The sequence below is a fragment of the Chlamydotis macqueenii genome, chromosome 2 (genome assembly GCF_036417535.1).
Source record: "Chlamydotis macqueenii isolate bChlMac1 chromosome 2, bChlMac1.mat, whole genome shotgun sequence".
Lineage (NCBI taxonomy): Eukaryota > Metazoa > Chordata > Aves > Otidiformes > Otididae > Chlamydotis > Chlamydotis macqueenii.
In genome coordinates this window covers 122,681,827-122,708,515 of record NC_141557.1, presented here as the reverse complement: position 1 = coordinate 122,708,515, position 26,689 = coordinate 122,681,827, and the positions used below count along the sequence as shown (strand labels likewise).

At 38.8% G+C, this 26,689-nt stretch overlaps 1 protein-coding gene across 1 annotated transcript; it reads left to right on the top strand.

Annotated features, from left to right (window-relative positions):
* The first annotated feature begins 1,724 nt into the window (after positions 1–1,724).
* Positions 1,725–25,137, top strand: LOC104475105 (kinesin-like protein KIF20A). Its single transcript, XM_086742342.1, has 18 exons — positions 1,725–1,856; positions 2,970–3,044; positions 5,811–5,930; positions 6,837–6,975; positions 7,073–7,257; positions 10,760–10,856; positions 11,322–11,519; positions 11,601–11,712; positions 13,349–13,420; positions 15,453–15,599; positions 16,223–16,388; positions 17,660–17,830; positions 18,498–18,637; positions 19,854–20,019; positions 21,650–21,767; positions 21,849–21,916; positions 23,412–23,531; positions 24,712–25,137. Exons 1-18 carry the CDS (start codon positions 1,725–1,727, stop codon positions 24,982–24,984), a joined length of 2,499 nt encoding a protein of 832 aa, XP_086598468.1. The 3' UTR covers positions 24,985–25,137.
* The last annotated feature ends 1,552 nt before the right edge of the window (positions 25,138–26,689 follow it).

Here is a 26,689-nt window from a genome sequence, read left to right as displayed (position 1 = left end):
CAAGTAGTCTTCCCTCATCATAACCCAACAGTCTTCTGACTGAAAGCACGCGTAGGGATCCAGGGAGGGCTGGCTAGCTCTGCCGTCATCTCTGTCTTCAGCCTTGCTGTTGGTCAGTGTGTCATAGCTTTTTATCGGCTGACAGCTGCCTGTGCCTCTGACTTACAGGGTGCCCCTTAAACATACCTACATGACCTGAAGTCTCATCTATGTTCTTTGAGCAGCTGGGGCTCTTTAAAAACGAGCTTTCTGTGGTCTTTTGAGCCCATTTCTCTCTTTTCACCTGCCTCCAACTTTTGGAGGACAAGCACAACTCTGTCTTTGCATCTGGGTCTTGTCTCACAGAAATGAGACGGTCTCCCTGTTCTCTGAACAGACAGGCTGGTACATGAAGATTTTCCAGTCTTTCCCAGAAAAGCAGATCATCTGTTGAAGGTGAGGGACCGAGGGCCCCCCGGGGGTGCCCTCCGTGGGGGGCCGGTTCTTTGCCGTTCGCTCGACCCGTCCCACTTCTGGCTTTGTGTCACCTGCGTGTTTCGTGATTTCTTTCTTTTCTGCTTCGTTTACGACAATACCGCGTGGTGTCGAAACGGTTACATAAGAGGCACAATAACTTTATGTAACTCTTTTGATGGAAATATTTAGGTATTCTCGTCTCTCCCCCTCTTCCACCCCCGGCCCCCCCGTCCCCTCCAGCACGCTCGCAGTCAGGCAAGACACCCCCTCCTCTGGCCACTAAGCTGCTGCTGTCAGCGCCGCCTTACTTCGCCTTTCGGACCCCTTCCTTCCCCCGGTCCCTAATTAAAAACGATAAATAAATCCTGCGTCACGTCACGTCCCCCAGCCCTCCCCCCGTTCCCTCCCCGTTCCCCCCCCGCCCCCGCCGGCGGCAGCTCGGGGACCGGCGGCGCGGCGCCTTCCTTGCGTTGTGCGGCGGCGCCCCCTGCCGGGCGGAGGGAGCCGCGCCTGTGCCTGCACGGGCCTGTCCGTCACTGCCGCTCCACCCCGCCCAACTCCCTCCCGTTTGGCCAATCAGCGCCCGTCTTCCCCCCCGCCTAAATGCTGCCTCCGCCCGCCCGCTCATCGCTGGGGCGTTTCGTGGGTTCCCGCGCGCGGCAAGGTAGCGGCGGTTGGGGCCCGACCCAGCCCGAGGCCTCGCAGCCCGCACCGGTCAGCGCGGAGCCCGGGCGGCACTGCCGCTTCGCCTTGGCTGCCCGTACGCCAGCCGGGCAGTGCCGTGCCTGCCGACTCCCCCGGGGGCCGCTCCCCTCACAAGCCGCCCCCTTCCTTGGTGTGAACGGGGCCCTGCCCGAGCCGGTGGTTGGGCCGCTCTTTGAGGCGCGGCGCGGTGGCTTCGGGGCTGAGCGTGGGCCTGGGCCTGGGCCTGGGGGCCGAGTTCCTGGCGCCTGGGGAGCGTTGTGCCTCTCGAGGGTGGGTGGGTTACAGGCTGTGGCCCAGTGCTGGCAGGCGGATGAGAGTAGTGGCCGTACAGAGGCCGTTAGTATGCCATCACTTGTGTGTTTCTTGCTGTAAACCAGCTGTCGCTTGGGTTTTTTTAAGGTTCCTTCATACTCCCAAACTTCTTTAGAGCACCTTATTTCCTTCGGAAGTGCTTCTTTACATACCGGCTACCCTGATTCCTATTTTGTTTTCTGTATTTTTGCTTGTTCTGTGAGAAAATTGATTTTAAAATTTTTTCCTTACAAGTTCCTTTGTGCAGAAAAATGGATGATGAGGAGAAAAGCTATGTATCTGCAGAATTATCTGATACGTTGGAATCGGTTTCTTTTCTGAACATAGTGGGTAAACCCTCACCTATGGAGTCAACAGTATTGCCTAATACAGAGGAACAGGAGGTGTGGATTGGTCTTGTAATATGTCTTCTGATTTTTTTTTTTTTTTAAAGCTTTCATTCTAGCAAATATTTCTTTGGTAAGAACTGCTGTATTCCCCTGCCCCCAAGATGTGTTTGATTCTTTTGCTTCTCATTGCTTAAAAATAGATTATAGCCAGTAGCAAATGCAGATGGTCTATACAACATGATATATTGTGCTAAGCTTTTCACAAGGAACTAAAGGACTTCAGTAATTGCAGTTTGAATGTAATGCAACTACTTTTTTTTTTTTTTAGTAAGCTAAAAAAGGAGGTAGGTGCTTGGAAATAAAAATCTATAATGCTTTGCTGCAGTACACTTTTGAAGACAGTATAACCAGCTTTTTCAGAATGATAGGTTTCCTGTTTGACTTCCCTCAGGTGACTTAATTTTGTATTATTATTGGAGTGCTGGTCATGGGAGGGCTCAGGGTAAATCCATCTGCTGAATGAATAAGCTGCCAAAGTAAGGACTTTGAAGCTTTATGAGAGAAGAAGAATGCTGGGATCTCTCTAAAAATCTCGTGGCTATTATTGCTTCACCTGGATGGGGAGACCTTTGTATAATGGTATGGGATGGAAAAGCCTGCCTTAGCAACTGAGAACTGTTTCATGGTGGTTGTTGTGAGGAAGATGAGGGGCTAGTGCCTGGATGGTGGTAATAAAGTGGTGTCTTGAGGCTAAGAATATGTCAATCTATTAACTGAACGTGCTCCACACAAAATGGAAGTGCAATACTACAGAGCAGCTGTTAGAAAATATAGCTTGAATTCAATACAGAGGGAGACCAGGAGGTGGAAGCAGTGCAGTTTACTCTTCCAATAGTGTGCTATTTTAAAAGCAAAATCTTGGCTTTGTATTCATAGAAGAACGCTGTGGGGCTGGGGGGAACGAGAGCAAAAAAAGGGGTTACTTAAGGACATTTGGAGGTAGAGAAGCAAATGAAAGCTTAGGATCTGAACTTCACAAGGAAGGAGAAAGTGTGGGAGTCAGAAAATAGGAAATACTACATCAGAGATGTATGCTGATATGATTCAGGGTGTTATGTTTAAAAAGTGGCCATTATAACTGTGTGTTTTTTTTTTTTTAATGAGTAGGCATATCAACCTTTGAAAGTCTTCTTGAGAGTGAGGCCATTTTCTATAGCAGAGCTTGAAAACCATGAATCTCAGGTTAGTTGTAGAATTAAGAAATAAGTTTTTCTTCTCCCCCAACGAACACCTAGTATTGTAAGCTGGGACTTTCTTTTATAAAAGCCATGTACTGCTTCCAAATAGTGTACACCTGGATAAAGGTGATTTTTTTCAAAATGATAATTTGTACTAATTTGTGTGGTACAGATATGCACACCTCTAGCTCTGCAAAATCCTACTGCATATGTTATCTAAAAGTTGGTGTCGCTCTTGACTCTGTACGGTGCTCAAGAAATGAAGGAGTTTCATGGAAGAGATATGCAATTCTAGGAGTAATTCAGGTATCTGACCCTTGAGTTTCTTTGGAACGCTTGAATAGTCTACTGCCTCATCCCAGTGACTTGCTGCTCATCCTGTCAAATTTTTCTGTAACCTCTACAGTTTATACTGTCAGATTCAGATGCTTCAGTGTTTTTTACGTGCACATACAAGTGCACATGCAAACACACAGGAATACTCTTCCTTCTCTACCCCTCATTGTGAACACTGCTACAAAGAAATCATGTAGCTGTCCTTGGAGGACAAGGTCTCTGCAGTCTATCTCTCAGCCCTCATGTGTGCAGGGTCTCACAGGCTCTCTGATAGACCTCTTATTCCTGACCTGTTTAGGGAAGGATTTAATATTAGTTCTGATTTCCTTGTGATTTGCTGCTTTTGAAATATATTCTTGCATTTAATCTGCCAGAGTTGGAATCTTTGTATTTTTTTTTTGCTTTGATTATTATTTTTTTTTTCCTCTCAACTTCCATTCACGTTTCCTTAGGCAGTTCCTGCTGAGTAGTATGCACTGACACAATGCTTCCAGTTTGGTATCATTCAGCAATCTGAACTGGCTCTACAGATAAACTGATTTACAAAATCAAATTGGTTTAGGAGTTCTTTCTCTCTTATTCTTCTTTGGAATGGGAAATTTTTGATTACCTGACCATTAGTGAGACTACTTGTTCTTAAAAGCAGTAAGGAAGGAAACGAGTAAGTGTTGATGCTTGTACTAGACTTTTTTTTTTTTTAAGCTCTTGTGTTCATGTCGTTAATGATTGATCTTCCAACATATTAGCTGTGTAACCCATTGTGCATAGTATGAAGGCTTTTTCCTCTCCCTCCCAAAATGGTGAATGCTTCAAAGATCTTCAACATTTTCAGTATTTTCTACTGCTGATACTCTTAATTATCACCTGAATCCATGAAGAAGATGCTTTGTAACAAATAAAAACCCCTAACCAACAAAATGAAAACCCCTTCCCATCTCTATAATCAGTGAGAACTTAATTTTTAGGTCCTTTTTTTTTTTTTTTTTTTTTTTTTTTCTTCCTTGCCATGTATAATTTTCAGGAAAGCATCCTCGTTCCAAATCTGCAACAAGAGAATGAAACAGTAGAACCCAAGCCCTTATAGCTGTACACTGGTGCTTTAAACAGAGACAGTCACAGGTTAACTGATCTGTTGTAGAGATAATGATTTATGCAAGTAAAGCTCAAAAGCTCTGGATGAAATTCTGTACTCTTGATACAACTGCCAGTGATTCTCCAGAGTTGCCCACTGGAGAGCAGAAAGTTGTTTTCTTTGGATAATAAATGATATGTACAGTGCTGGAAATGGTCCAATTCCTGCCAGCTTACCTGTGGGGCTAGCTGGGGGAGACATGTGACATGTCAGCGGCTAGCTTCCAGCTCTGCAGATCTGACTACTTCAAGGCCTCTACTCACAAGCTTCTATGAGGCCAGTGGCAGCTGATGACACATGCTGCAGCTGTTGGATTCTTCTGTAGCTCTCTAGGATTTAGTACATCTGACTAGCATTCCTGTCCCTGGCAACGTGGGCGGAATGTTAAAAAGTATATGGGGTTTAGAACCTGGCACAGTGAGCCAGTGATTGGTCTAAATTCAGTACCCAGTTTCTTACAGCTTCTGTACCAGTTGATAAACAGAGTTGTTTATTGAGTCTCCTCAGAAGAGCAGTACTTCCTATGTACATGCTACACATGGATTATTAGCCTTACAAGCTCTGGCCAGCCTCTGAATGCAAGTGTCAGATTTAGTTACAATCAATCCTTGTGGCTGATGCTTTGAGACACTGTTAAGCTACACTGGTAGTTCAGTTTGTACACAGCCTGTCTGGTGTAAAATAAATTTTCCTGGAATACTACATCCTACATTTACCTAGTTAGTGAGTGCTAGGTAATTGCATCTTACCTTTACTTGATTGAGAAATAGTAATCAAATTGCTTGAAACTAATTACACTTTCTTCATTACTGATAACACCATCTATTGATCAAAGGATAATGCTTTAAACTTATTTTATTTATTTATGTTGGTCAGAGCTTTCTTCACACTGAAAATTATTGAAGTGGAAAACTAGTAGACTTCTATATAGCTTTGTTTTCATAGCAAGCCACAATCATAAAATATCAGGATTTAGAAAGTGTTTTGGTTTTTTTTTTGTTTTTTTTTTGTTTTTTTAAAAAAAAAAAAGTTGCTGGAAGGAATCCTGGAAAAAATTTTATACCTGTTAGAAAACTCCAGGCGGTTGCCTTAACTTTGTCTACACTCTGGCTTTCATGTGAGGTCGATATCTCTGTAGTTGTTACACACCTTAAGAGAGATTATATGTAAACTTTGCAGCTCTTTGTGGTCTGGTAAATAGATGAAAACATTCTGGTTTTTGTTGTGGTTTTTCTTTTTGTCGTTGTTTTTTCCTAAATAACTTTGTGTGGTGTTTTGGTCTCCCTTGTCTTGTTTTTTAAGGGTTGTGTAACTATTGAAGATTCCCAGACAGTAATTCTTAATGCACCCAAAGAATCTTCTGCAATGAAAAACAGTGAAAGAGGGATCAGTCATTCTGTGCACAGGTTTACCTTTTCTCAGGTAGGCAAACTTTTAAAAAATTTTTAGTTATAGTTTGTTTTTCCTCACTGGAATGATAAAAAATGAATTTTCTACTATATCATGCAATGTGATTTTTTCTTTGAATTAATGTGGTGGTACTTGTTAAAAAACAGACTGCTTATTTACTGTTAGGCTGTCAAGAAAGCTGTGTTACAATGGAGATGCCTATTAGATGAGACATGGAAGCTGCTTTGGTAGCTCTGTTTTGGTTTGGTTTGGGGTTTGGTTTTTGGTTTTTTAATTAGATGGCACAGAAGCTTCTCATAGGCACAGACTTACAGTGCTTCTGCTGTTCCTGCAGGTGCTCTTATCTGGGAAGTGTTACAGGAAATCACCTGTTTAAAGGGACTTAAGCATGTGTTTAGGGACTTACTTTTGAAAGAATATCAGCCTAACTGCTTAAACCTTCTATACTGGAAGTAAGCTTCTCAGCTCTGTTACCCACTGCAAGAACTTCGTTCTTAGAGTATCAAAACATAAACAGCTCCAGGCATTAAGTCACTCAGACCGTTGTAATGCTGATCTTCTCATCAATTGTGAGTGACTGGTACGGAGTGAGGAGGGAATTGTGCATCACCAGCAGTGTTCTTGAAAGTATCCACTAAATAGTATGTGCTCAGTAAGCATTCTGAGCAGCTTATTTTAGGAGTAGAAAAATATTAAAAAATAAATGCAAGCCTAAATGTCTCTCAGAATTAAGCAGGCGTTCTTTGAGAACCCAACAGAAAATGTTGAATTAGAAAGGATTCAGGCAAGACAGAAAACTACTCAGCTTGCTCTGAAAAACTAGTAACTATTAATCAGTGCTTAATATTTCAATATATTGAACTTCTTTGTCTCATTTATCACTGCTTTTTTTCCTTTCCCTTCCCCACCTTCTCCAAGGTTTTTGGACCAGAAACTACTCAGAGTGAATTTTTTGAAGGCTCAATGAGAGAGATAGTAAGAGCGTATGTTAATGGAGTGAATGGACTGGTGTTTACTTACGGGGTTACAAATGCAGGCAAGACATTCACTATCCAAGGTATAAAATGTTTGCCAAAAAGCATATATAACAACCAAGAAAAATCTGATGAGAAGTTTATGTGAATGTCTAAACTTGATCCCTTGTTATTGTTAAGGGACTTCAAAAGATTTTGGTATTTTACCTCGCTCACTTGATGTGATTTTTAACCACGTAAAGGGAAGACAGTACCTGAAGATGAACTTCAAACCATATTTGAGCAATGATGTTAAGAAACTAGAAGAAGCACAAGTTAAGCAAGAAGAAGCCATAAAAACTGCTATTCTTGCATCACTGAAAGAGGTCAGTGACCAAATGCTTCCCTGTTACTGAATGGAGCTTCTATAAAAACTTCTGTCTAACAGACTATCTTTAATAAAATATCTACTTCACTATTGATTCTTTAGATTTATCTAAATCTACAGTATGGATACTTGGTGAACCTTGGAATAATACGGCAACTGTCTGTTTTTGGAGCTCAGGGTAAACTGGAAGAACTTCCTGCAGCAGGCAGCACATGGTTCAAACAAACAAAAAAAAAACCAACCATTGCAAAGCCAAAGCCTGTATTTCTGTAGGGGAGCAGTTCTGACACCGTGGTGACACCACTAGCCCTTGAAAAATCCCTGACAGCTGACCTATGTAAAACCTGCTGCTGCTTGTTATGTGAATGTCCTTTTGAGTCAAATTCCCAGGCTAGATCTCTGGATGGTTGCTCAAATTCCAGTACTAGCTCAGGAAAGATGATGGCAATGTCTTAGCAGTGGCACCAAGGCAGCAGAGGAGTTCCTTTTTGGTGGAAGACAGTTGTGGGGCAGATCAAAAAGTTTGTAAACCTGTGATGTAACTTCCTGAAGAAACTTTTCTGAAACAGCAGGTGAAGTGAGACGCCACAAAATGAATTTCCTGAAAGCATTACAATCTGCTTTAGAGGATTCTATGTGTCTTTAACTCTGGTGTCTGAAGATTATAGGTAGAATAGAGGAATCTTTACTGTGGCAGCCTCCTGTTCTCATTATCTAGTCATTTCTATCTCCAGTGTGAGAAGCGGGTCTCGCCAGAAAATGGGCGCCTTTGTGTGTGTGACTGTTCTATACTTCCAAGCCCAGTTGCAAATTGTCACAAGATGTCTAGCTCTTTCTTCCTTATGTTCATAACATTTTTAATCTCAACTGTGAGCCTACTGTGTTTTGGGATTATCATTCAAAGCAACTCTGAATTCTGGGAAGTGTAGAATTAATGATTGACTGGGTTTTCTCTTCTTCTGTGGTCTTTAATACCAATGTTGATAAAGTACTCCGGTTAGCTCAGAAAGAATATCCTTCTATGAATCAAATTAATGTATAAAGTCCCACTCTAAATTCTGTTGCTTAATTTAAACTCTGCAAACCATCTTCATTTAATCTGAGTCAGGTTAACTTTTAAGGACATACTTCAGACAGAGTAATCTTCAAGATGATAAAGATTGCATATTTATTTTGAGATTGTTTTAAAAACTCTCTCCCACTCTGTATGTGTATGTGCAGGGGATGAGGGACTTAACGAAAAATTGAGATGGTCAGGAGGATAGCAGGTAAATATTTTAAAACTTCATGGAACCTAGAAGCATGCAAGAAGGAAAAAGCAGGAGCTCAAGGTCTAGAACAGGAGACCAGATATCTTATTTTGAAGATAACGCTGTGCTTCACAAATATTCCTTTCTGTTGAATTGCAGTCTGACTTTATTAATAGCTTAGTTACTGAATGTTCCAGTGGGTGATCTAGATGTTGACACACTACAGTGAAAACCAAGCGAGACTCTACCACCAGGAAGGAAAGGTAAAAATGCATCTAGAAAATAATATGTGACAAGACCTTGCTTATGTGTTACAGCGCTTCCATAGTTGATAGCTCAGCCCTCCCCAGTACTGAAGCTGTGCTTCTTGGTAGCTTGTGAATAGCATCACTGTTGGGCTGCTCACTCAAGCTTGTAATCTGAGAGCAGATAAGGTTTGGTGGGCTTGGTTTTGGTTTACATGAATTTCTGTAGGCCCTTTTCCCAGGCTCAGTTTACATGTCATGCAGAAAGAGCCTGCTGTTCCTTCCATTCTCTTGGTTGAAACTGCTCTGAGTTATTGCAGTACCTTTGTATTTCAAGTTTTACTATGTGTGTTCTCTGTACAGTACTTCTGCAAAATCTCTTGCTTAGCATAGTTCACACCCTCTCTTTCCTTCCTTTTACTTGTTCTATTCACTGGATTAAATACTGGTTTTTACTGGATTAAAAGCTGCTTTACTTGCATTCCTATTTGCACCTGTCCTCATATTTGCTATTAAATGTCAGCTTCTGTTGCTGGCACAGTGTCAGTTCCCACTTGTTTTCAGGCAGTCATCTTCATCTTCTTTTCTGTGTTTGGTCTTATGAATTTAGAACAGTATAGCAACATAGCCAATTCACTCAGTCTTGTTGAAATAGCTTTACAAAAATGTATCACATGCACAAGTACTGTGGCACCGGGTTTTCTTACATTCCGTTACGCTTTTGACGTGCATGAATGTGTGATCCGTGTCAGTCCCTTACTCTGCCTTAGAATTCTGCTTTGTACTTTACAAACAGAATTAATAGAATCCATGCTTGTGGTTATATTTGTAACTACTTAAGCAACATAGAGGTATAGACAGTGCAGTCTTTGCAAAGTGGTCGTTTATAAAATAAATAACAACATCGTATGCTGTTTATCTTTAAAATTGAAGATCTGAAAGTATGGCTTCTTACTTTTCTGTTTGTAAAAATTTGGTTTTGGATATACCAAGTGAGTAACGTAGGCATCAGTAGATAATCCATAATGAGCTTAGCACTGCATTCTAATAGCTAGAACATTCAACTTCTTCCGTCTGTTCCCTTCTTGTACTGTAGGATGATGCTGTATCAGGATTGGGTTTTGGGAAATCAGGGTGAATGTCCTAATGAAAACTTACATTGTGTATAAAATAAGGGAAGGGAGCGAGATAGTACGTGGAGATGTTGGAATCTCTAAATAGTGGCAGTTGCTAATTTGTTACACCAGTTTTCCTAGGGGTAAATTGAAGCCTATGCTTTGACAAGTCTTGGCAGGTTTTCAAATAATTTTGTTGATGTAAAGAAATTCAGCAAATGTGAGTACTTAAACTGTGCTGTTATCTATACAGGATTTTCAATGGCATTCTAACTCACTCTAAATTAAACCAAACTAAACTGTTGGTTTATCAGATCTTTTAAGTCCTTTATGGAGCTATCGTTTCACTCTGAGTTCTTAAGTAAGTTTGACTCAAACTCTCACAGACCTGGCACAAGCCTGTGATTTGCAAATGTGCTTTGCAACAAGCAAGCAAATTAGGAAGCTCTGCTGCTGTAGTGTCTCTGTTGCCCACCACCCTGTCATCTGGCCCTGAAAGAAACTTATGTCTCCAACTCCTTCTGTTAACTGAAACACTGTTCAGATTTGTCCCATAGTTCACTAAGGCATTCTGGAATGTCCCAGTCTTATAGAGCATCTTGTTCCTCCCAGAACTGTGAAGTAAGTCTCCTATGTTAGCAGCAATTGGCCTCCAAACCATGTTGCTGGGAGTAACAGAGAACATCAGTTCTTGTGAGGGAAAGAGCACTTATTGATTTTAGTTTAGTGTTGTTAAAGACATTTCATTTGCAGCCAGAGTAAGGGGAGGTTAATGCTTAATACTACTTCAATATTTAAATAATAATTACTGGAATTACAGCAATTTTTTTTTACTTCTGCTATTCTCATAGTCTGTTAATGTGGATGTAATGGTCTCTTATTTTCTCAAGGAGACAGAAAGCATCTCAAATAGTATTACAAATATGTGTGATTTGGAGTCGACTTCTTCCAACTATACTTCAAAAAGTCTTCCTTCTGATTCCCTAGGTAAAATAAAGTCGAAAATTTTTGTGTGTGCGGGAAGGAATAGAAATTTAGTAATATAAGTGTGTAACTATTGGTGGGTTTAATAATCTCTCTACTATACTGCAAAGTAAATATATGTAGTTTTAAACCAAATCTTAATGATTCAACTCAGGAGATAGAGTAACAGTGTAAAAATATTTAAATAGCTTTGTTCTTTTTGAGGGAAGAGGGAGACTTAGTTCTGCAAAGCTGCTGGAAGCTTGTGGTAGAGGGGGGCAATAGCTTAGAACTTGGGTATATTCTGGTTACAGGTGACTACTGAAAAGTTTGAAAATTCTTGGGTATACTCAGTTATGCAGTACTGTGTATCTAATTGTGCAACACAGATATATACAAGCCTCCTTCATTTAGAAGGTTCTATATACTGCAATTAAAATTTATCAATGAGTTGTTTGATCAGTGAACTCTTCCTTTGTTTTGGGTTAGCAGAGAACAACTTTGTTCCACTCGACATGTGTAGGACTAATGTACACCAAAGAACACAAGCATCCGTGTGGATTTCCTTTTGTGAAATTTATAATGAATATGTGTATGACCTATTAAATGTATTATCTACATCAAAAACTCAGAAGCGCAGAGTCTTAAGAATTTGTGAGGATCAAGGAGGAAATTCTTATATTAAAGGTAATCATACTGTTTTATGACCTTGTGAGTTTAACAGAATTTCTTTGATCAGAATTGTATGTAAAAGGTCTCTTTTCACAGACTTAAAGTGGATTAACGTTGAGAGCACTGAAGAAGCCTGCAAAATACTAAAAATAGGAAACAAGAACCGAAGCTTTGCTTGTACAAGAATGAATGAGCAATCAAGTAGGAGGTTTGTTCCTTTAATTACAAGCGTTCTGTCTCTTTTCTTTTAAGGGGGGAGGCAGGAGAAGACTTTAGAATATGTTTGAAATGAGCCATTCTTCAATAATAGCTTAAGACTTTCCTTGATTATTCTGGTTTTATTATTAAACTCTTTCTGGAAGAAAGCTAGGAGAGGCCCTATGACTTTAATAGTAGCTGGGCTTGCATTGCTATTCATGGCTTTGACCAAAAAGATCAAATCACATTCACTTTTGAGTGCCAGCAGGCCTATGCATCTTGGCAAATGCTGATGGTGCTGAGCGGGAATGTCTGTGCGAGGATGCTGAAGGAAAAAGCTGGATAACTCTTCATCACTGGCGCTATAATTCTTGGAAACCTGGAGCCTCCCAGTAGGGGGTGTAGGAAGGAGAGAGTCATGCAGTACCTTGGAGTGCTGCTAGATTATCTAGATGCTTTGAGATTGCTGTGTCCTAGCTGAGTTTACCTGATAAGTCAAGAATTAAGCCCCTAGCTCTTACCCAGCTCTGGGAGAGGAATCAGGGAGAATCTGGTTTGATGGAGAGGGAGGAAATAGAGAAGGTGGTATACTTCCTGTTTAAAACACCTTCTTGATTTGAATGCCCTCTTATTAATTTGTCCTTTAAGTGTGGAAGGGCCATGTTTTATATTTGACTAATATAATCACAATGCTACTAAGCCTGCTTTTTCTCTAAAATCCAAGAGTTATAGTGTTCTGTATTAGCTAAAGATGGCTGCCATTAGATTTCCTGCTGTGATTCCACCTGAATTTCACTCAAGCCTCAAGTAGTGCAGAAAATAATTATATGCTTTTCTGGCAGAGTTTTGTGCCTAGATCTTCTTACTCCAGAGAATATGCTGACTTCCACCCAGCTTGTTTCTAAATTCTTAATTGTAGTTTTATTTGGTGTGGGTTTTTTTATTAGAAATTTTATTCTTAAATTGTGGGTTAGTCCTGAGGAGTAAAGCACACTTTAAATCTATACTAGAGAAGTTTTGTTTCTTGGGTTTACTGGATAAACTGGGGACAGGGCGCTTCTGGTTCTGGGATTTTCTCTTTGGTTTCAGACAGCATGCCAACTGCCTTTCTAGCTTGATGTCTGAAACAGAATAACTGGATTTTTAAGTGTTAAAAATTCAACCTTTCTAGAAACACTATCATTTCAAAACTGAACAAATAACTGTTTATGTTGAAATAGGCAAAATTATAGGACTGTTGAACCTTAACTTATTCCCTTCCCCCACCACCAGTGTATTTCTAAGAAGTTAATTCTTCAGATTTACTGAGTTCAGATCTATCTAAAGTTTGTATGTGAAGTGGCTACCTGAGTACTCATCTTGTGATTGGTAGACTTAGGTGATCTGGCTTATTCTTTCTCTAAGACAGCTTGTAGGCTTCATGTGGTATTTTTCCCTCTCCTGTGTTGAAAGAAATGGAAAGTCACAACGTACATTATCTTTAGCTGCTTTTTGCTGCTGAATGAGTGCATTGTTAAGTAAACTAATGTAAATTAGTGAATTACTGCTGAAGAACAAACAAGAACTGAACTTTCTGTAGACTGTAAATTTTACTTTGCTTAACTTTCATAATTATTGTTATTAAAAAGGACTTCTTTCCATTCCAGTCACAGTATATTTTCAATCAGGCTACTAAGGCTAACTGATGAGCATCAGCCACATGTTCTTGGAGTTTCAGAGTAAGTGAATGCTTCAGCTGATTACAAGAATGTACCTATTTTTAAAAAGTTGATAAGGTGTAAGTATGCTAAACTGGTGAACTTTCTTTTAATGAACAAATCCTCTGAGAGCCAAGAAGGAAATCAGAACTGTCCTGGCTGCATCTCATTGGAAACTTGATAGGGACAGGCATAGAAGTGTTTCCCTGTCTCTTTTATTTTGTTAAAATTTGGCTGAAGGAGCATGTTAAAACTGTTAGCAGTACATAAATTGAGGGAGATATATGTATATTGCCTTCCATAATGGTGGAGGTGAGGGCAGAGTAGTACTGTGTAATACCACAGTGAATATTCAGGTAAGCAGAAGCTAAATGACTGGCTGATAGAAGCCAATCTTTAAAGTTAGAGCTCAGCAACTGGTGGTGAAGACCAAAGATGCAAGCTATGCCAGTGTATCTTTCTACTTTGAGACTAGACTAGAGTTAAGGGTTGAATGGCTGTTTGTGTCAGCACATTTGATGTGCTACTGGAATGTAAATTCAAGTCTGTCATCCAAAAATAATGCAAGTGAAATGCTCTGGGACTGCTCCATGGTACAATCTACAGTAAGAGGAGATCGTCAGGTGACTTGCTTAAAAATTGTTTTCGTCATCTAAAATGCTAATGTAGGTGCACTGTGTGAGAGCAGTGCTAAATCTTTTTGCCTCTCTTCTTTTGTGATTTAGGGGAAGTGACTTGAAGCTGCTTGAAGCCATTTAGATAGCTTTTTATTTTCTTTTTTTCCCTGATTATTTGTCCCTTTAGCTTCATATAGAAAAATGAGGACAGTCCTAAATAGTGTTTTAGTTCAGTCATAGCTCCTGCTGATTTCTTTCTTGTCTCTGCTGAGCGGAGCTGTTAATAAATATACCTCTCTGTGAGATAACACCTTTTAATGTCAGATATTACGGTGATAAATGCTCTAAGGAAAGACAGCTGGAGGAAATGGCTGCATCTATATTCCTTTCTGTTCTGTGTCTTGGTGTATTACCCTGGTGAAGCTTGCAGCAGCTGTTAGATGAATGACAGAGTTTGTATGTTGCTTAAGGAAGAAAAAAACTCTCTTAGTCTCTTACTAAAAAGGATAAAGATCATAAGATCATAGCCTTTCACACAGTTGAAATATGTGCCTTACTAATATGTATAGTATTAATATGTACTTATTTCAACTGTGTGAAAGGCTATGATCTTACAAAGGTGTTATTTTATGTAAATAAATGTATGTGTAAGTGAGTAATAGTTGGGTTACATAAAATATCTGACTTCCAGAGCTTCCTGTATTTCAAGGGCTTTCTTTATATTAAGTAAAAGTTATTAAATTCCTTGATTATCCAGGATAATTGCCTCTGATTGTAACCTGTTGTACCATGAGGGACAACTTCATAGCCTGAGTTTAGTAGCACTTAATTGCTATAGCCAAAGAACTCTAAGATGATCTGGGAAGAACTTCTGGCCTCTTATTTGCAATAGGAAACAAATAGTTCTGCATCCAAAAGAGGCAAACTGCAGTGTATCGAAGTCTGCTACTATCTTGCAGGCCCCTCAGTGCTAGAACCGGTGAAGATGATGGTCAAAGTGCTTTCTGTAGTACAGCCCCACTAGGCAAAACTATTTCAGAAGTTCTCTTGTCCTGTTTGGAAGCACCCACTTTATGATTGCAACAAAATTAGGGTTCCTAAACTGAATTCTTTACATAAGATGCTTACTAAGTTTTAAATGAAGCTTACAAGGAGATTGCTTTGAATGAGCTGAATAAACTGTTTTAGGAGCAGCAATCTTGTTCAAGTATCTTTGTATACAATGGGAAGATAGGCTAGTGCTCTTTATCCTAAATACCTCATGTAGTGCATTCTGGACAAAATGTCAGCATTAAAGTCCATACATTATTCTGTGATCTAGGTCAGAATGAGTCACTCATTTCTTTATATACCTAAAGTATAAAGACATGCAGTTCTATTTTCATATCATTTAGAAATAAGTTTGTATGTGTGTTCTGGGTAATTATTTTATGCAGGTTGTCTTTCTGTGACTTGGCTGGATCAGAGAGGTGTAATAAAACACAAGCCTTTGGAGACAGACTAAAAGAAGCAGGAAATATTAATAATTCTCTTCATATTCTTGGAAAATGCATTGCAGCATTGAAGCAAAATCAAAATCCAAAGTAAGTGATAAGCTGTAAACAACATGCTGAGTTTTAGGTTGAAACCCTAAGCATCCCTTTATGTTTCTGCAAGGGATTCACATAGTCAGAGGAAAATTCAAATCTACAAAATCTTGTAAGCTGTCTTTTTTTCCAGATGTCACTTGAAAACCTGAAATGAATATTCTTTCTCTAAAATTGTTTCTCTGTGGAGAACAAAAAAAAAGGCAATTAGTAGCAAACTACCAAGCTTTTTTCAGTGTGTACATAGAGCAATATGCTTTGTGTACAGATCTCCTGCTTTGTCCTCTTCCCTTCCACCTCCAAATTACACAGGTGAACTCATCTGATAGTTGACAGGTAATCCTGTACTTAGGCTTTAGCTTGTTTCAGGCTCTGTTTTTCAACACTCGGGAGCTGTGATTCAGCCTCTTTTACTTCTCTTGTTAAATACTTTAATTTGTTGTAGAGCTTATGAGATCCAGGAAAGACCTTGCTCTTTGTGAAATAGCTTAGGCTTAAATATGAGCACCCTACTGGATCTGTTTCCTGAAAAAAGAAACAGAATTAACTTAAGTTACAGTATTGCACAGGCCTCTTAAAATTCTTTTGTTCCACAATTTTATTATTCTTTTCTCCATGAGGATGAAGCCAAGCTATATTCCATTCAGAGAGAGCAAATTGACTCGTCTATTTCAGCCATTCTTTTGTGGAAAAGGCAAAGCCTGTATGATTGTAAACATTAACCAGCATGCTTCCACATATGATGAAACACTACATGTAATGAAATTTTCAGCTATAGCTAAACAGGTAAGAGTGCATCTACTTTTTCTGCTATTCTGCATTCTTTGCTACCTTTGGTTTGTGTAATGGTCAGGTTGTACGGACTTTGTGATTAGGACTTTTGATGCATCATATTAATTCTTCTGCATGTGACTTCCCTCTAAAAGACTTCTAGTAGTCTTGCTCATCCTCAAACCTATTTGTGGTAAGAAGTTAAGATAGCTCCAGCTATCTGGCTTGTTCAGTTCTGCACTGCAGACATTCTGTGTGTGGAAAAAAAAAGTTATTGCTTTCAGATATGACTGGTTATACCATATATCTGAGCAAATGCAAGATTTTTCAAGCTTTTGATGAATTGTTTAATCTGTGTGCAGTTAATCATCTGTTGCACAAGATGATTATTTTTCAAAACTTCTTGGATAGCTAGTAGTGGTAGTAAAGGAAGTAACCTCTTATTTTGTAGTCATTAGCCAAATAGGAGCAAATAATTAATAACAAACAAAAACAAAAGACTTTTTTTTTTCTAAGTTAACACATGAAGGTAGTGTGCTTCTCTCTTTTAAAAGCAAAAAAACTCTGCTTAATTCTATAAGCTTTCTGCTAGCTCTGCTTGTCAGCCTCCCATTAAATTCAGGACTTGGGGTTTGGTCTGAAGTTCATTCAACTTCCCTAAGAAGCTGCTTCTGGCAGGGAGTGGGATGGTGAGCTATGCTGTGTTTCATGGCATAAATTAAGTCCATTTCTAATGTGGAACCATGGATTAGTTCTAACATGTTCCAAGTCTATAATGGCATGTCTAATATGATCTGAGAGAGATATTTTTTCTAGTTCCATTTGGCTGCAGCTTTCATCATAAGAGCATGCACTTGAGGGTTGGCTACTCTGATATGTTGTACTATGACATACATACTTAAAATCTTTATGTAACTGCAGAAATTGTTGAATCATTTTCACTATTTCAGGAAGGAGCAAATGTTTTAGAGATTTGCTGCTTTTCATTGACTTTCCAGGAAAATACATCAAAACCTTGTATTTTAGGGGGAGAGAAAACAGCTTTCTAGACAAGTATCCTCAGTTTGTTAGTAGATGATCTTTCCTATTTTCACTTTGTTAGAATACTGAAGTCTTATATTTGTATTGATAGATGGTTTTGTCTACTAAAAGCCATATAAAATTGTTAATGTTCTTGTAATCATTAAATATAGTGTAAATATGACAACGCATTCATGCCTAGTGTTCTGATATCTGCAATATTGACAGCGTGGACAAATCAATGCGTTCAACTCTGAATTTTTCAGATAATCCAGACAATCCTACCCAAAAGTTTTGGTTACTTTCCAGCTAAGTTAGTTGGAGGTGGTGGCAAGCCTATCGTACATTTTGATGCAAACACATCTGTAGATGACTTTCCTGACAGTACTGAAACCTCTGCAGAAGAGGAAGTGGACATCACTATTCTGAGTCATGAGGTAGATACACATCTACTCAAAATTGTAGCCGAGAAAGCTACTGCTATTAGAACTAATATTATAGTCTTTTACCACAAGAGATGTGCTGGAAGCTGTATGAAATGAGAACTGTAAGCCTCTGCTCAGTGTCAGGCAGACCTAGACTTAACGTGGTCTAGTTCTGAGGGAACAGGAACAAGCATAGTTGTGGAAGGCCACCTGTGGTTTTCTAGTTCGGGCAAGTGCTAAATTTGAAGTTTAACTGATTGCTCAATGAGAAGAGTAAGCAAGCAGTATGTGTGTTTAAAACAATGTTATTTAGTTGTTTATGCTCTTTTGGAAACAATAGGAACAATTAAGATGGAGCATTTAAACACAAAGCTATACAATTGAATAGCAATAAACTGTAAAAATCAAGTAAGCTTTATGCTAAATAGTTGTAGAAATTAATATTTAAATGCTGAAACACTCGTAAGCGTTTTGATAGTAGAAACTATTAAAATGGAGAAAGGTTGTCTTTGCAGTAGAAATTAATGTTGGAATATATTTAACCTTTGGTGCAAGCCCTCTGAAAATAAAGGCACGTAGAAGTGCTTTCTGTGGGTGGCTGTCTGTATGAATATTTCATTTGACATGCATCTCAATATGTTTCTAGCTTGTTTTCTCAACTGAAGTATGTTAAATTTAGGATCTCTTGAAAACTACAGAGAATCTGAAGGAGAAGCTAGTTGCAGAAAGGCAAAGTAAACTCCTTCTGGAGGTGAAGATACGTAGTGAGATGGCAGAAGCAATGTTCCGGCAGCTGTTGGAAACAGAGGAAGCCTGGAGGCAAGTCATATTGTAGTCCTCTTCAAGACTGAAAGGATTCCACATATATAAACGCATACATTTATATATATACACATACATGTACGTGTATATGCAAGACATTCATACTCGTGTTACTGGAGAGTAACTGGAGGCTGGAGAGTTTCAAAGCTTCTGATGAAAAGGGAAGAAGGAACATTAAAATAAACTTGTACAGATCAGCCTCTTCCCGTGTACAATTAAAAAGTAATGCTGCTTTCTGTTGAACCTTTCTGTTTAACTTGTAATTACTGTAGACTGTCCTGGCTCGTTATTAGCATTTAACAGATGTGGAAGACTGTTACAGGTACCCTGCTGAGGCTTGTCATTGTTCCAAAATTTACACTTGGCCATGTTAATATGCATGCATGTACTCAAGGTAGTTTGAATTGTATTTCTCTGAGCTTTTCTGGATTCTTACTCCTGGATGACTTATTGTTAGCTTAACTTCTTACAAATTACTGGGGCTGCCTGCACTGATGTTAGTAATTTGTGGACTTTTTTTCAAGTGTGGCCAAATTGCTCAAGTTGAATTAACTTCCTCTTAACTCCTCTCTTCTTGAAATCAGTTTCCTGCTGTTTGAATTGCTAACAGAGACTAACCCCAAGTTAAGTTGCCAGCTGAACATGTTATGGTTTAACTGACCTCAAAATTGTTTGAGTGCCTTTGGCCAAAAACATGAAAGAGCAGTGACACTTTTTCTGTGTTGAGGTGATGTTCTGTGTCACTGCTGGGGCATTTTTTAAAATTTTGACAAGTATAATGTATTGAAATAATAAGCCAAAGTGAAATTGGCATATCTTTAATGGAAAAAAAAAACAAAACAAAACATGAAACCTGTGCCCAACAACATGGGAACAACATAACAAATCCTGGAATTTCAAATATCAGGTCTACTTGGGTGTACTAATATCTATCACTACATGCTGGTGGATTTTTTTTTTTGTAAAACTTTTGTTTGACAGATCTTAAGTATGTATTCTTCTATAGCAATTTTCTTGATATATGCCAAGTAGAAGTTATGCCTTAGTGCAAGTTTGTAGGATCATCAAGAATAAAAAGGAGAAAAGGAAGAAAAGTACTTCATCTAATTTATGATTAGATGAATAACTTTGATATTGCCAGTTGAACACATGGAGTCAAATTGTAATAGCTGTAATGCTAGTATATGAAATAAAACTAACATGTTCTCCTCAGCAACCGCTTGGAAGATATGAAAGACAGTTATGAAGAAAAACTGGAGAGCAAATTTGAAATGTATAAAGAGGCCATCAAGAAACATGCATATGCGTGTGCAATGGAACAAATTGAAGAGCATTATGTTCCCGTAGAAGAATTTCTGGCTGAACAAGAGAAAGTTGAGGTATGACTTGACTGCTGTTAAAAAATGTGTGCTGGCCTCTTAACTGTAAGTTTAGCTTTTCCCTAACAGAATTATTTGGAAATCCTAAAGGTAACCTTGAACAGTCAAACTATCAGTTCAGCCTAGCTGTTCTGCTGTCCAATGCTAACCATAAGGATAGAGATGTCTTCTGTGTACCACTACCTGTAGCATATACCTAACTTCCTGATCTTCTGAGGGCAGAGTTCAATTAAATCTGTTGTCTTTACCTCTGTAGTGCAATGATTAGAACACCTAGAGGGATGGTGTAGACAGCAGTCTGACTTTGTGGAGATCCTTGGGATTATAGGGTGTAGAGTAAAGAGCTAGTCTGAAAGGGCTGGTGGGGAATTTATTACAGGGTAAATATTTTACTTATAATGGATCTCTGCTCTGAAGGTCTAGAGGGAGGACTGTAGGATAAGAAACTGTGATCAGAAATCAAACTTCATGCAAGAGAGACCTTAATGTTCTGAATGTACTTATACCTAGAATTGCTCAGAGCTGGCATCAGTAAGCTGCTATTCCTTTTGCAATTGAGCCACATTAGCCATGTGCAACTCTATCAGTCTTTACTTCTACCCTCTGCATGGATAGCTAAGTGTACCCAGGCCACGGATGAGACCTGTGAGTCTCGCTTTTTCAGGTCTGTAGTGGAAGAATAGGACAACTGTGGTGTATACTAGAGGTGCTTTCTCACTGCATTCCCCTGTCCAGGAACCAGTAAGGCATCTTGCTCTACTGGTAGGTGGATTCCTTTCAAGACATGAGGGAAGTGGGTTTCTGTTGTAGACTGTGATTTGTAAACACTTCTGCTGTTACAGCTCTCCATTCAGTTGCTGACAAGCAACACTGTGGTGTGTAATGGCCTCTGGTTTTCCAGTTTCTTCACACTTATCTTTTTTCCCCCCAACTTAGACTCTGTTTTTATGCTCACTTAAGCCTTGGGTGTGCACCATGTTGGAGTGGAGGAAAAGGGTTTTAACAGTGCTTTCTGTATTTGCAGCTGCCTCTTACACTGGCCACAAGGCTGCATAAGGGAAGATTCAAATAACAAGATAGTTTTTGTAGCAAGTCAGCTGAACTGATGAAATCCCTAAGGTGTAAAATTCTTAATTGACAAAGGAGAGCACCATATGAAATCTGAGCTGGCAGCTTCAGAGAACCAGAATTAGATGAATAACTTTTATTGATGGTGACACTTGTTTGATTTCTCACTCTGAAAAACCACTGTAGCAATCTGACAGGTACTAAAAAAGAGATTAAAACTTAGTTCTGTGAAATATGTTCTTCCTTATTTAGCGAGCTCACTGTCAAGAGTGTTTAATACAGATGCACCAAAGTTTCCTTTCTGCCTTATGGTTATCTCTAATACAGTTTGGAAATCTTCAGACTGGAAGGGTTGACTCCTGTGTAAAGTAACTTCTTCCCAGAAGGTCTCATGATCTGTATTACTCCTTACTGTGATTTCTCAACCATAATCATAACAACTTCCACTTGAAATTATTTTAAAACTGCATATACACGTGTAGTATAATTGAAGGACATGCAGTAGTGCATCAGGCTAAGCAGAAACCTAGACAAATTCTACCATATACCCTTCTTTTTTCAGGATAGAGAGAGTAAAATACTGCAATTGGAAAGGCAACTTGATGAACAGTCAGGGAGACTGTTGGCTTTGGGAAGTGTGAAATCAGATATACTGACTACTGAAAATAACATGGAACTAGGTAGGAATCTAATCTGGATATTCAAAGTTCAATTTACTTATGGTATAGTGTATAAACAAGCAAACTTATTTTTGCCTGTAGATCTTATGAACAAGACGATGAAGAGAGCCAATGAAGGATTGCAGAAACAATGCAAAGAGAAAGAAGAGGTAACTTTTGTTTAGTATTTAACAGATCTGGGGATAATGGTCCTAAACTCTGGCATGGTTTAATGCTTAAAGATCTGCACTGTCGACAAAAGCATGAAGATTCCTGCAAATGGGCTTCAAGTTTACAAAAAGCCCTTCCCCAGTTGTGGATGACTTTTGCCAGAGATTGGCTATGTTCTGGCTTTACTCCGGTTTGTAAAGGCATCGGCTACTACAACATGGTCAACCTAATGCGAGTTGGAAGTACGGAAGTATATATAGCCTTGTATTGGAATTTATTGTAGACGTTGCTGCCGTCATCTCAGCTTTCTGAAATGCTTCCTGGCCATGCACAGGGAAACAGTTACAGAATCTGGTACCAGTTTAGATTTAGAGCCAAAATAGTGCCTTAAACTGGTCCTTTCTGTAAGTACTGAACTCCCCTAACCCCTTAAGCCTAAGTAAAGGGTACTGTCTCTGTTCTTCAAACAAACAAGATATTTGTGTTTTGAATAGCATATAGAGGTAGAAATTATGAGCTTCAGGCTGCATTGTATGCACTTTTAGTCTATACCTTGAATAAATTTCTTGTAAGGCTACAGTTAGTTTCCCGTGTTTAAAGGGGATGGGGAGGAAGGAAGAGACAAACCTTGCTCCTTTCACTAATAACAAATAGGAGTAAGGATTGGAGAAATAGTTCCAGCTGGTTCTAATAAACCATGTAAACAGAAAGTGAACTTAAATCTCTTTCTATTGAGAAAGTCTACTCAAAAAATAACCTCTTCCTTACCAAGTTTAATGTCTCGTGTTATGGCCCTGGCATTTGTTTCCCACTCCTGTTCTTGAGAGCTCTCTATCATTTTCCACTTTGTATGTCAATTTTCAATTTTGATGCTAGAAAGTAACTTTGGCTTTTATGCTTGATATGGGAATACAGAATTGATTGTTTTGTGTGGCTAGAAAGCGTTAGAATCCTGGGATTGCTGCCTGGCAATAACTGAAGTGAAAGCAGTTCCATCAGTGCCCTTCTGCTGCTTTGCCTCACATATCTGTGCACATTTGATGAGTAACTAACTACTTTTTTTCTTCCCATTCAGCCATTAAACATGGGGAAAGAGGTATTTTTTTTTTTAGCCATCTAGATATTTTCCCTCCAACCTTGTAGAAGTAAATTAATGATACAGCATTAGTTTTTGGGTTTTTTCTCCTCTCAAAACTTAATCCATCAATATTCCCATCAGAATAGCTTAGTCTGTGCTGCTGTTCTTTAATTGACAGGTCTGTGTAAATCCAGTAGCTTCAACACAATAGCCCTTGAATGCTCCAGCTGTATTTTATCACTAGGAATGATGAGTTGGGACACAGGAGGTTGAGAGAAGCAGACTCCATCTTCTTTGCTTTGATCTTGCTGAACAGTTTGCACTGTTCAGTATTAACCAGAAATGCTTACAGTGTCTGTATGAGCTGTAGTCATAAACCTAAGGTAAAACGTTGTCTTTATGGGTTTTATTTTCAGCTTATAAAGTCTCTAAAGTTTAAAATACAGAAATTAAATGAAACTCTGCTAGAAGCTAATGAAGGCTACAGAAAAATGGCAGAAGAGAACAGCCAACTGAAGCATACAATCATGCTCAAGGTTTGTCAACAACTTAAAAGCAAGTTTAATATGACTTTTGTATCTATAGTTGTACTGGATATTTCTGCATCTTTGTAAATGTGAAAACACAGTTCAGTCTTAGTAATTTCTTTTGCTGCTAGCATTTTTTCCATACCTGATTTCCTGAATTATGAGCTCAGAGCCCTTGTGTTTCACTCCTTGACTTTGTATCTTGTAAGACATTTTTCAGTTTAAGTGACAGAGTTAGTCAATAGGGTAACTCTGTGCTGACAATTCTTGCTGTTCTAAAGATGCCACAAATTATTGTCAAGCAAAGAAAATACTACTCTGAACTCTAGTCATCAAGTTGTTTTGCTGAGAGCAAGCAAGCTATTAGTGCACAAATATTAGTGCAACAAGACCTATGGATCTATGGCTTTAAAGCTATACTGACGCTCCTGCAGAGGTAGCCAAGCTGGATAAGCAGGTGAACTACTTAATACTGAAACTGAAGAAATCTTTCCTTCAAAAGCAGGGACTTTATAAAGTTGACAGCATCTGACTTCGGATATCAACTAGATTCCTAAATAAAAAAAATGAAAGTTTCGAACTCTTGTAATCTGCAAAGGAAACAAGGCAGGTGTAAGGCTGCTTAGTGATGTTTTCTTTGAATGTTAAATTACCTTCTGCATGCTTTTTAGTCTAAGTCTGAGACTGAAAGTTATTAATCTTGAACTTTGTTTCTTAATTGGTTCTAAGACATAGGAAGGTGACTTTTTGTTAACCGCAAGGATTAGAGAGCATCTTTACAACTCTGTATTCTGCCCGTTCAAAGCATTTCTTCAGTCCTGGTTAGCAGACTTATGATAAGAGTTTTGATTTGACCAGTTTTGCTTTCAGTAATTGCAGGTTAAGATAGGAAAGCCTTCCTTATTTGGTTCCTAGAACAGCAGCAATTCTTTGCATAGTGTGGCTAAGCATTTTAGCATCAGCTTCTTAGTCAGACTTGGTCTCTAACTAGATCTGATGGCCCTGTAGTTTGCTGTTCTCTAAATTACATCAAAGTAATTCAGAAGAAATGGGTACTGAATAGCCATTTAGCATAGTAATAACAAGGGTGTTTACTGGTATAGTAAAATAATCTGAAACAGAAAATTAACATCATTAGAAAAACTTGGAGTGTTCATGTACCTAAGTGTTCGTAGCCTTATCCTTGTAGGATCAAGAAATGAGTAGTCTTCAGAACTGGGCTAAACGTGTTCTTGAGCTTGAAGAAACAGTGTCTTCCCTGAAAAAAAAACTTGATGAACAGAAGAAGCATGTCTCTATAGAGGAGCCAAAACAACAAAAACCCAGGAGAGGTTTGTTGGCCAACCTGAAGTCCACAGTAGCAGCCACTACTAGTACACCTCTTGGTAAAGGCTGGGGGAAGAATGAAGATGCTTCATCCTCTTCAAGGAAACAAGTACTGTTGGCTCATAAAGCAAAATAATAATATTTGGCTAATCAAGTGTGCAGTTACTGGGCTTCTTTATCAGCCTTAAACTGTTGGTAGCTTTTTCTCACTCTTAGATGCCATCTTCACTGTCAGGTTAACTGACAGAAAAATGTTTAATACAAACTTTTTAAATTGAATCTGAGTTGAAATCAGAGCTATGTAAGTATAGACCTGAACTTGTGCTTTTACTCTCGATGAAGGGATGTGATTTGAGAAATGTGTATATGATTTTAATTCTTGAGTAACTGCTATCATGGTCTTTTACACTGAATAATGTGTGATTCATGCAAAGTGCGATTCCTCATCTGCTGCTCTTGTTACCTTTTAAGTATTTATTTAATTTCATTGTTGATTCCTAGAAATCAGATAGCTTGTAAGCTTAATCTCAAATAGCTAAAATAGCTTGGTTCTTCAGTTAGTATTCTGGCTTTGACCTGGAGACTGCTGTCTTGGGACCAAACTGAGCAAATTGCTAGGCAGCAAAATTGAGGTCTTATCAGGCTCCTTGCTATTTTTCAACTAACTTGGCTTTGTAAAGGAACTTGTTTTAATATAATTTGAATTTCCACTAAGAATATGCATTAAACTTTTAAAAAGATCTATTTATAATAAAATTTTCCACTAATAAATTAAACTGACTTTTCATTTTATAAGGTGAGAAAATTGATGAAATAAATATAAGGAAAGATCATAAATGTAGAGACAAATGATCCTGGTGATTAACATAAGATGATCTTGAGTTGAAGGAATCATAGCCCTGATTATATGACTTATTTTATCTAGTAACTTGAGGAAGGAAGACTGGAGCATGATAAAACTTGAAATAGCTTGGTTAGAGCCATTTCAGTCAGTGAGTGTTTTTTCTAACTACTGTGAAATACCATGTCTGTAAGTGCTGGAGAACTGCTTTTAGAACAAGGCAGAATCCATAAGTAAAATGGATTGGTCAGTCCTTTCATGCTGTTTCCCGCTGGTGTAAGGGGACCCAGTAAGAACCTGGTAAGAACCCAGTAAGAAACCAGAACCCAGTAAGAACCTTACCCTCGCTGGGCGACACTAGGTGGTGCAGCCTTCCTGTGCCACACAGAACAGCCCCTCTCTGGTGTGAATGTTCTTGTCAGGACTTTTGGGGTGGTGTGTGCAAATGCAGTGAGAAGTAATCACTCTGACATTAACCAGGCTGGAGATGTAGCACTTGAGCTAGTGCTGGTGTTATGTTTTGAACTGTTTCTGTTAAATATAAGTTATCTGGCTCCAGTAGTTCTAAAGGCCTATAATCCCTCCATGGTAGAATTTCTAAAATATTATTCTTCTCCCACCCAATCTATTCCAGCTATTAAAAAATATTTTGGTGTAGTGATACAATACACTGAGTGTTGATCCCTTGAATAAGAAAGCTGTTATGTACAAATTGCTCTAAGAACAGCAATATTCAAACAGAAGTCAAAAAATAATCAAAACAGGCTAATGCTGGAAACTTTCTGTAATACCCTTTGAAATGATCTAAACTACACCCTGACAGTCTGACATTTGTCTGAGAGTGTATGTTAGCAAGTTAATATAACACTAACTAGAACCTCTTATTCCCTGAGAAACTGCTGTTTCCATGTTCCCTCCTACTTCCCAGAACTCTTTGGTCAGCTACAGGAAATGGTTTGAAAGACAAGGTTACATTATCTTAAGCTATTTTTTTTTTCCT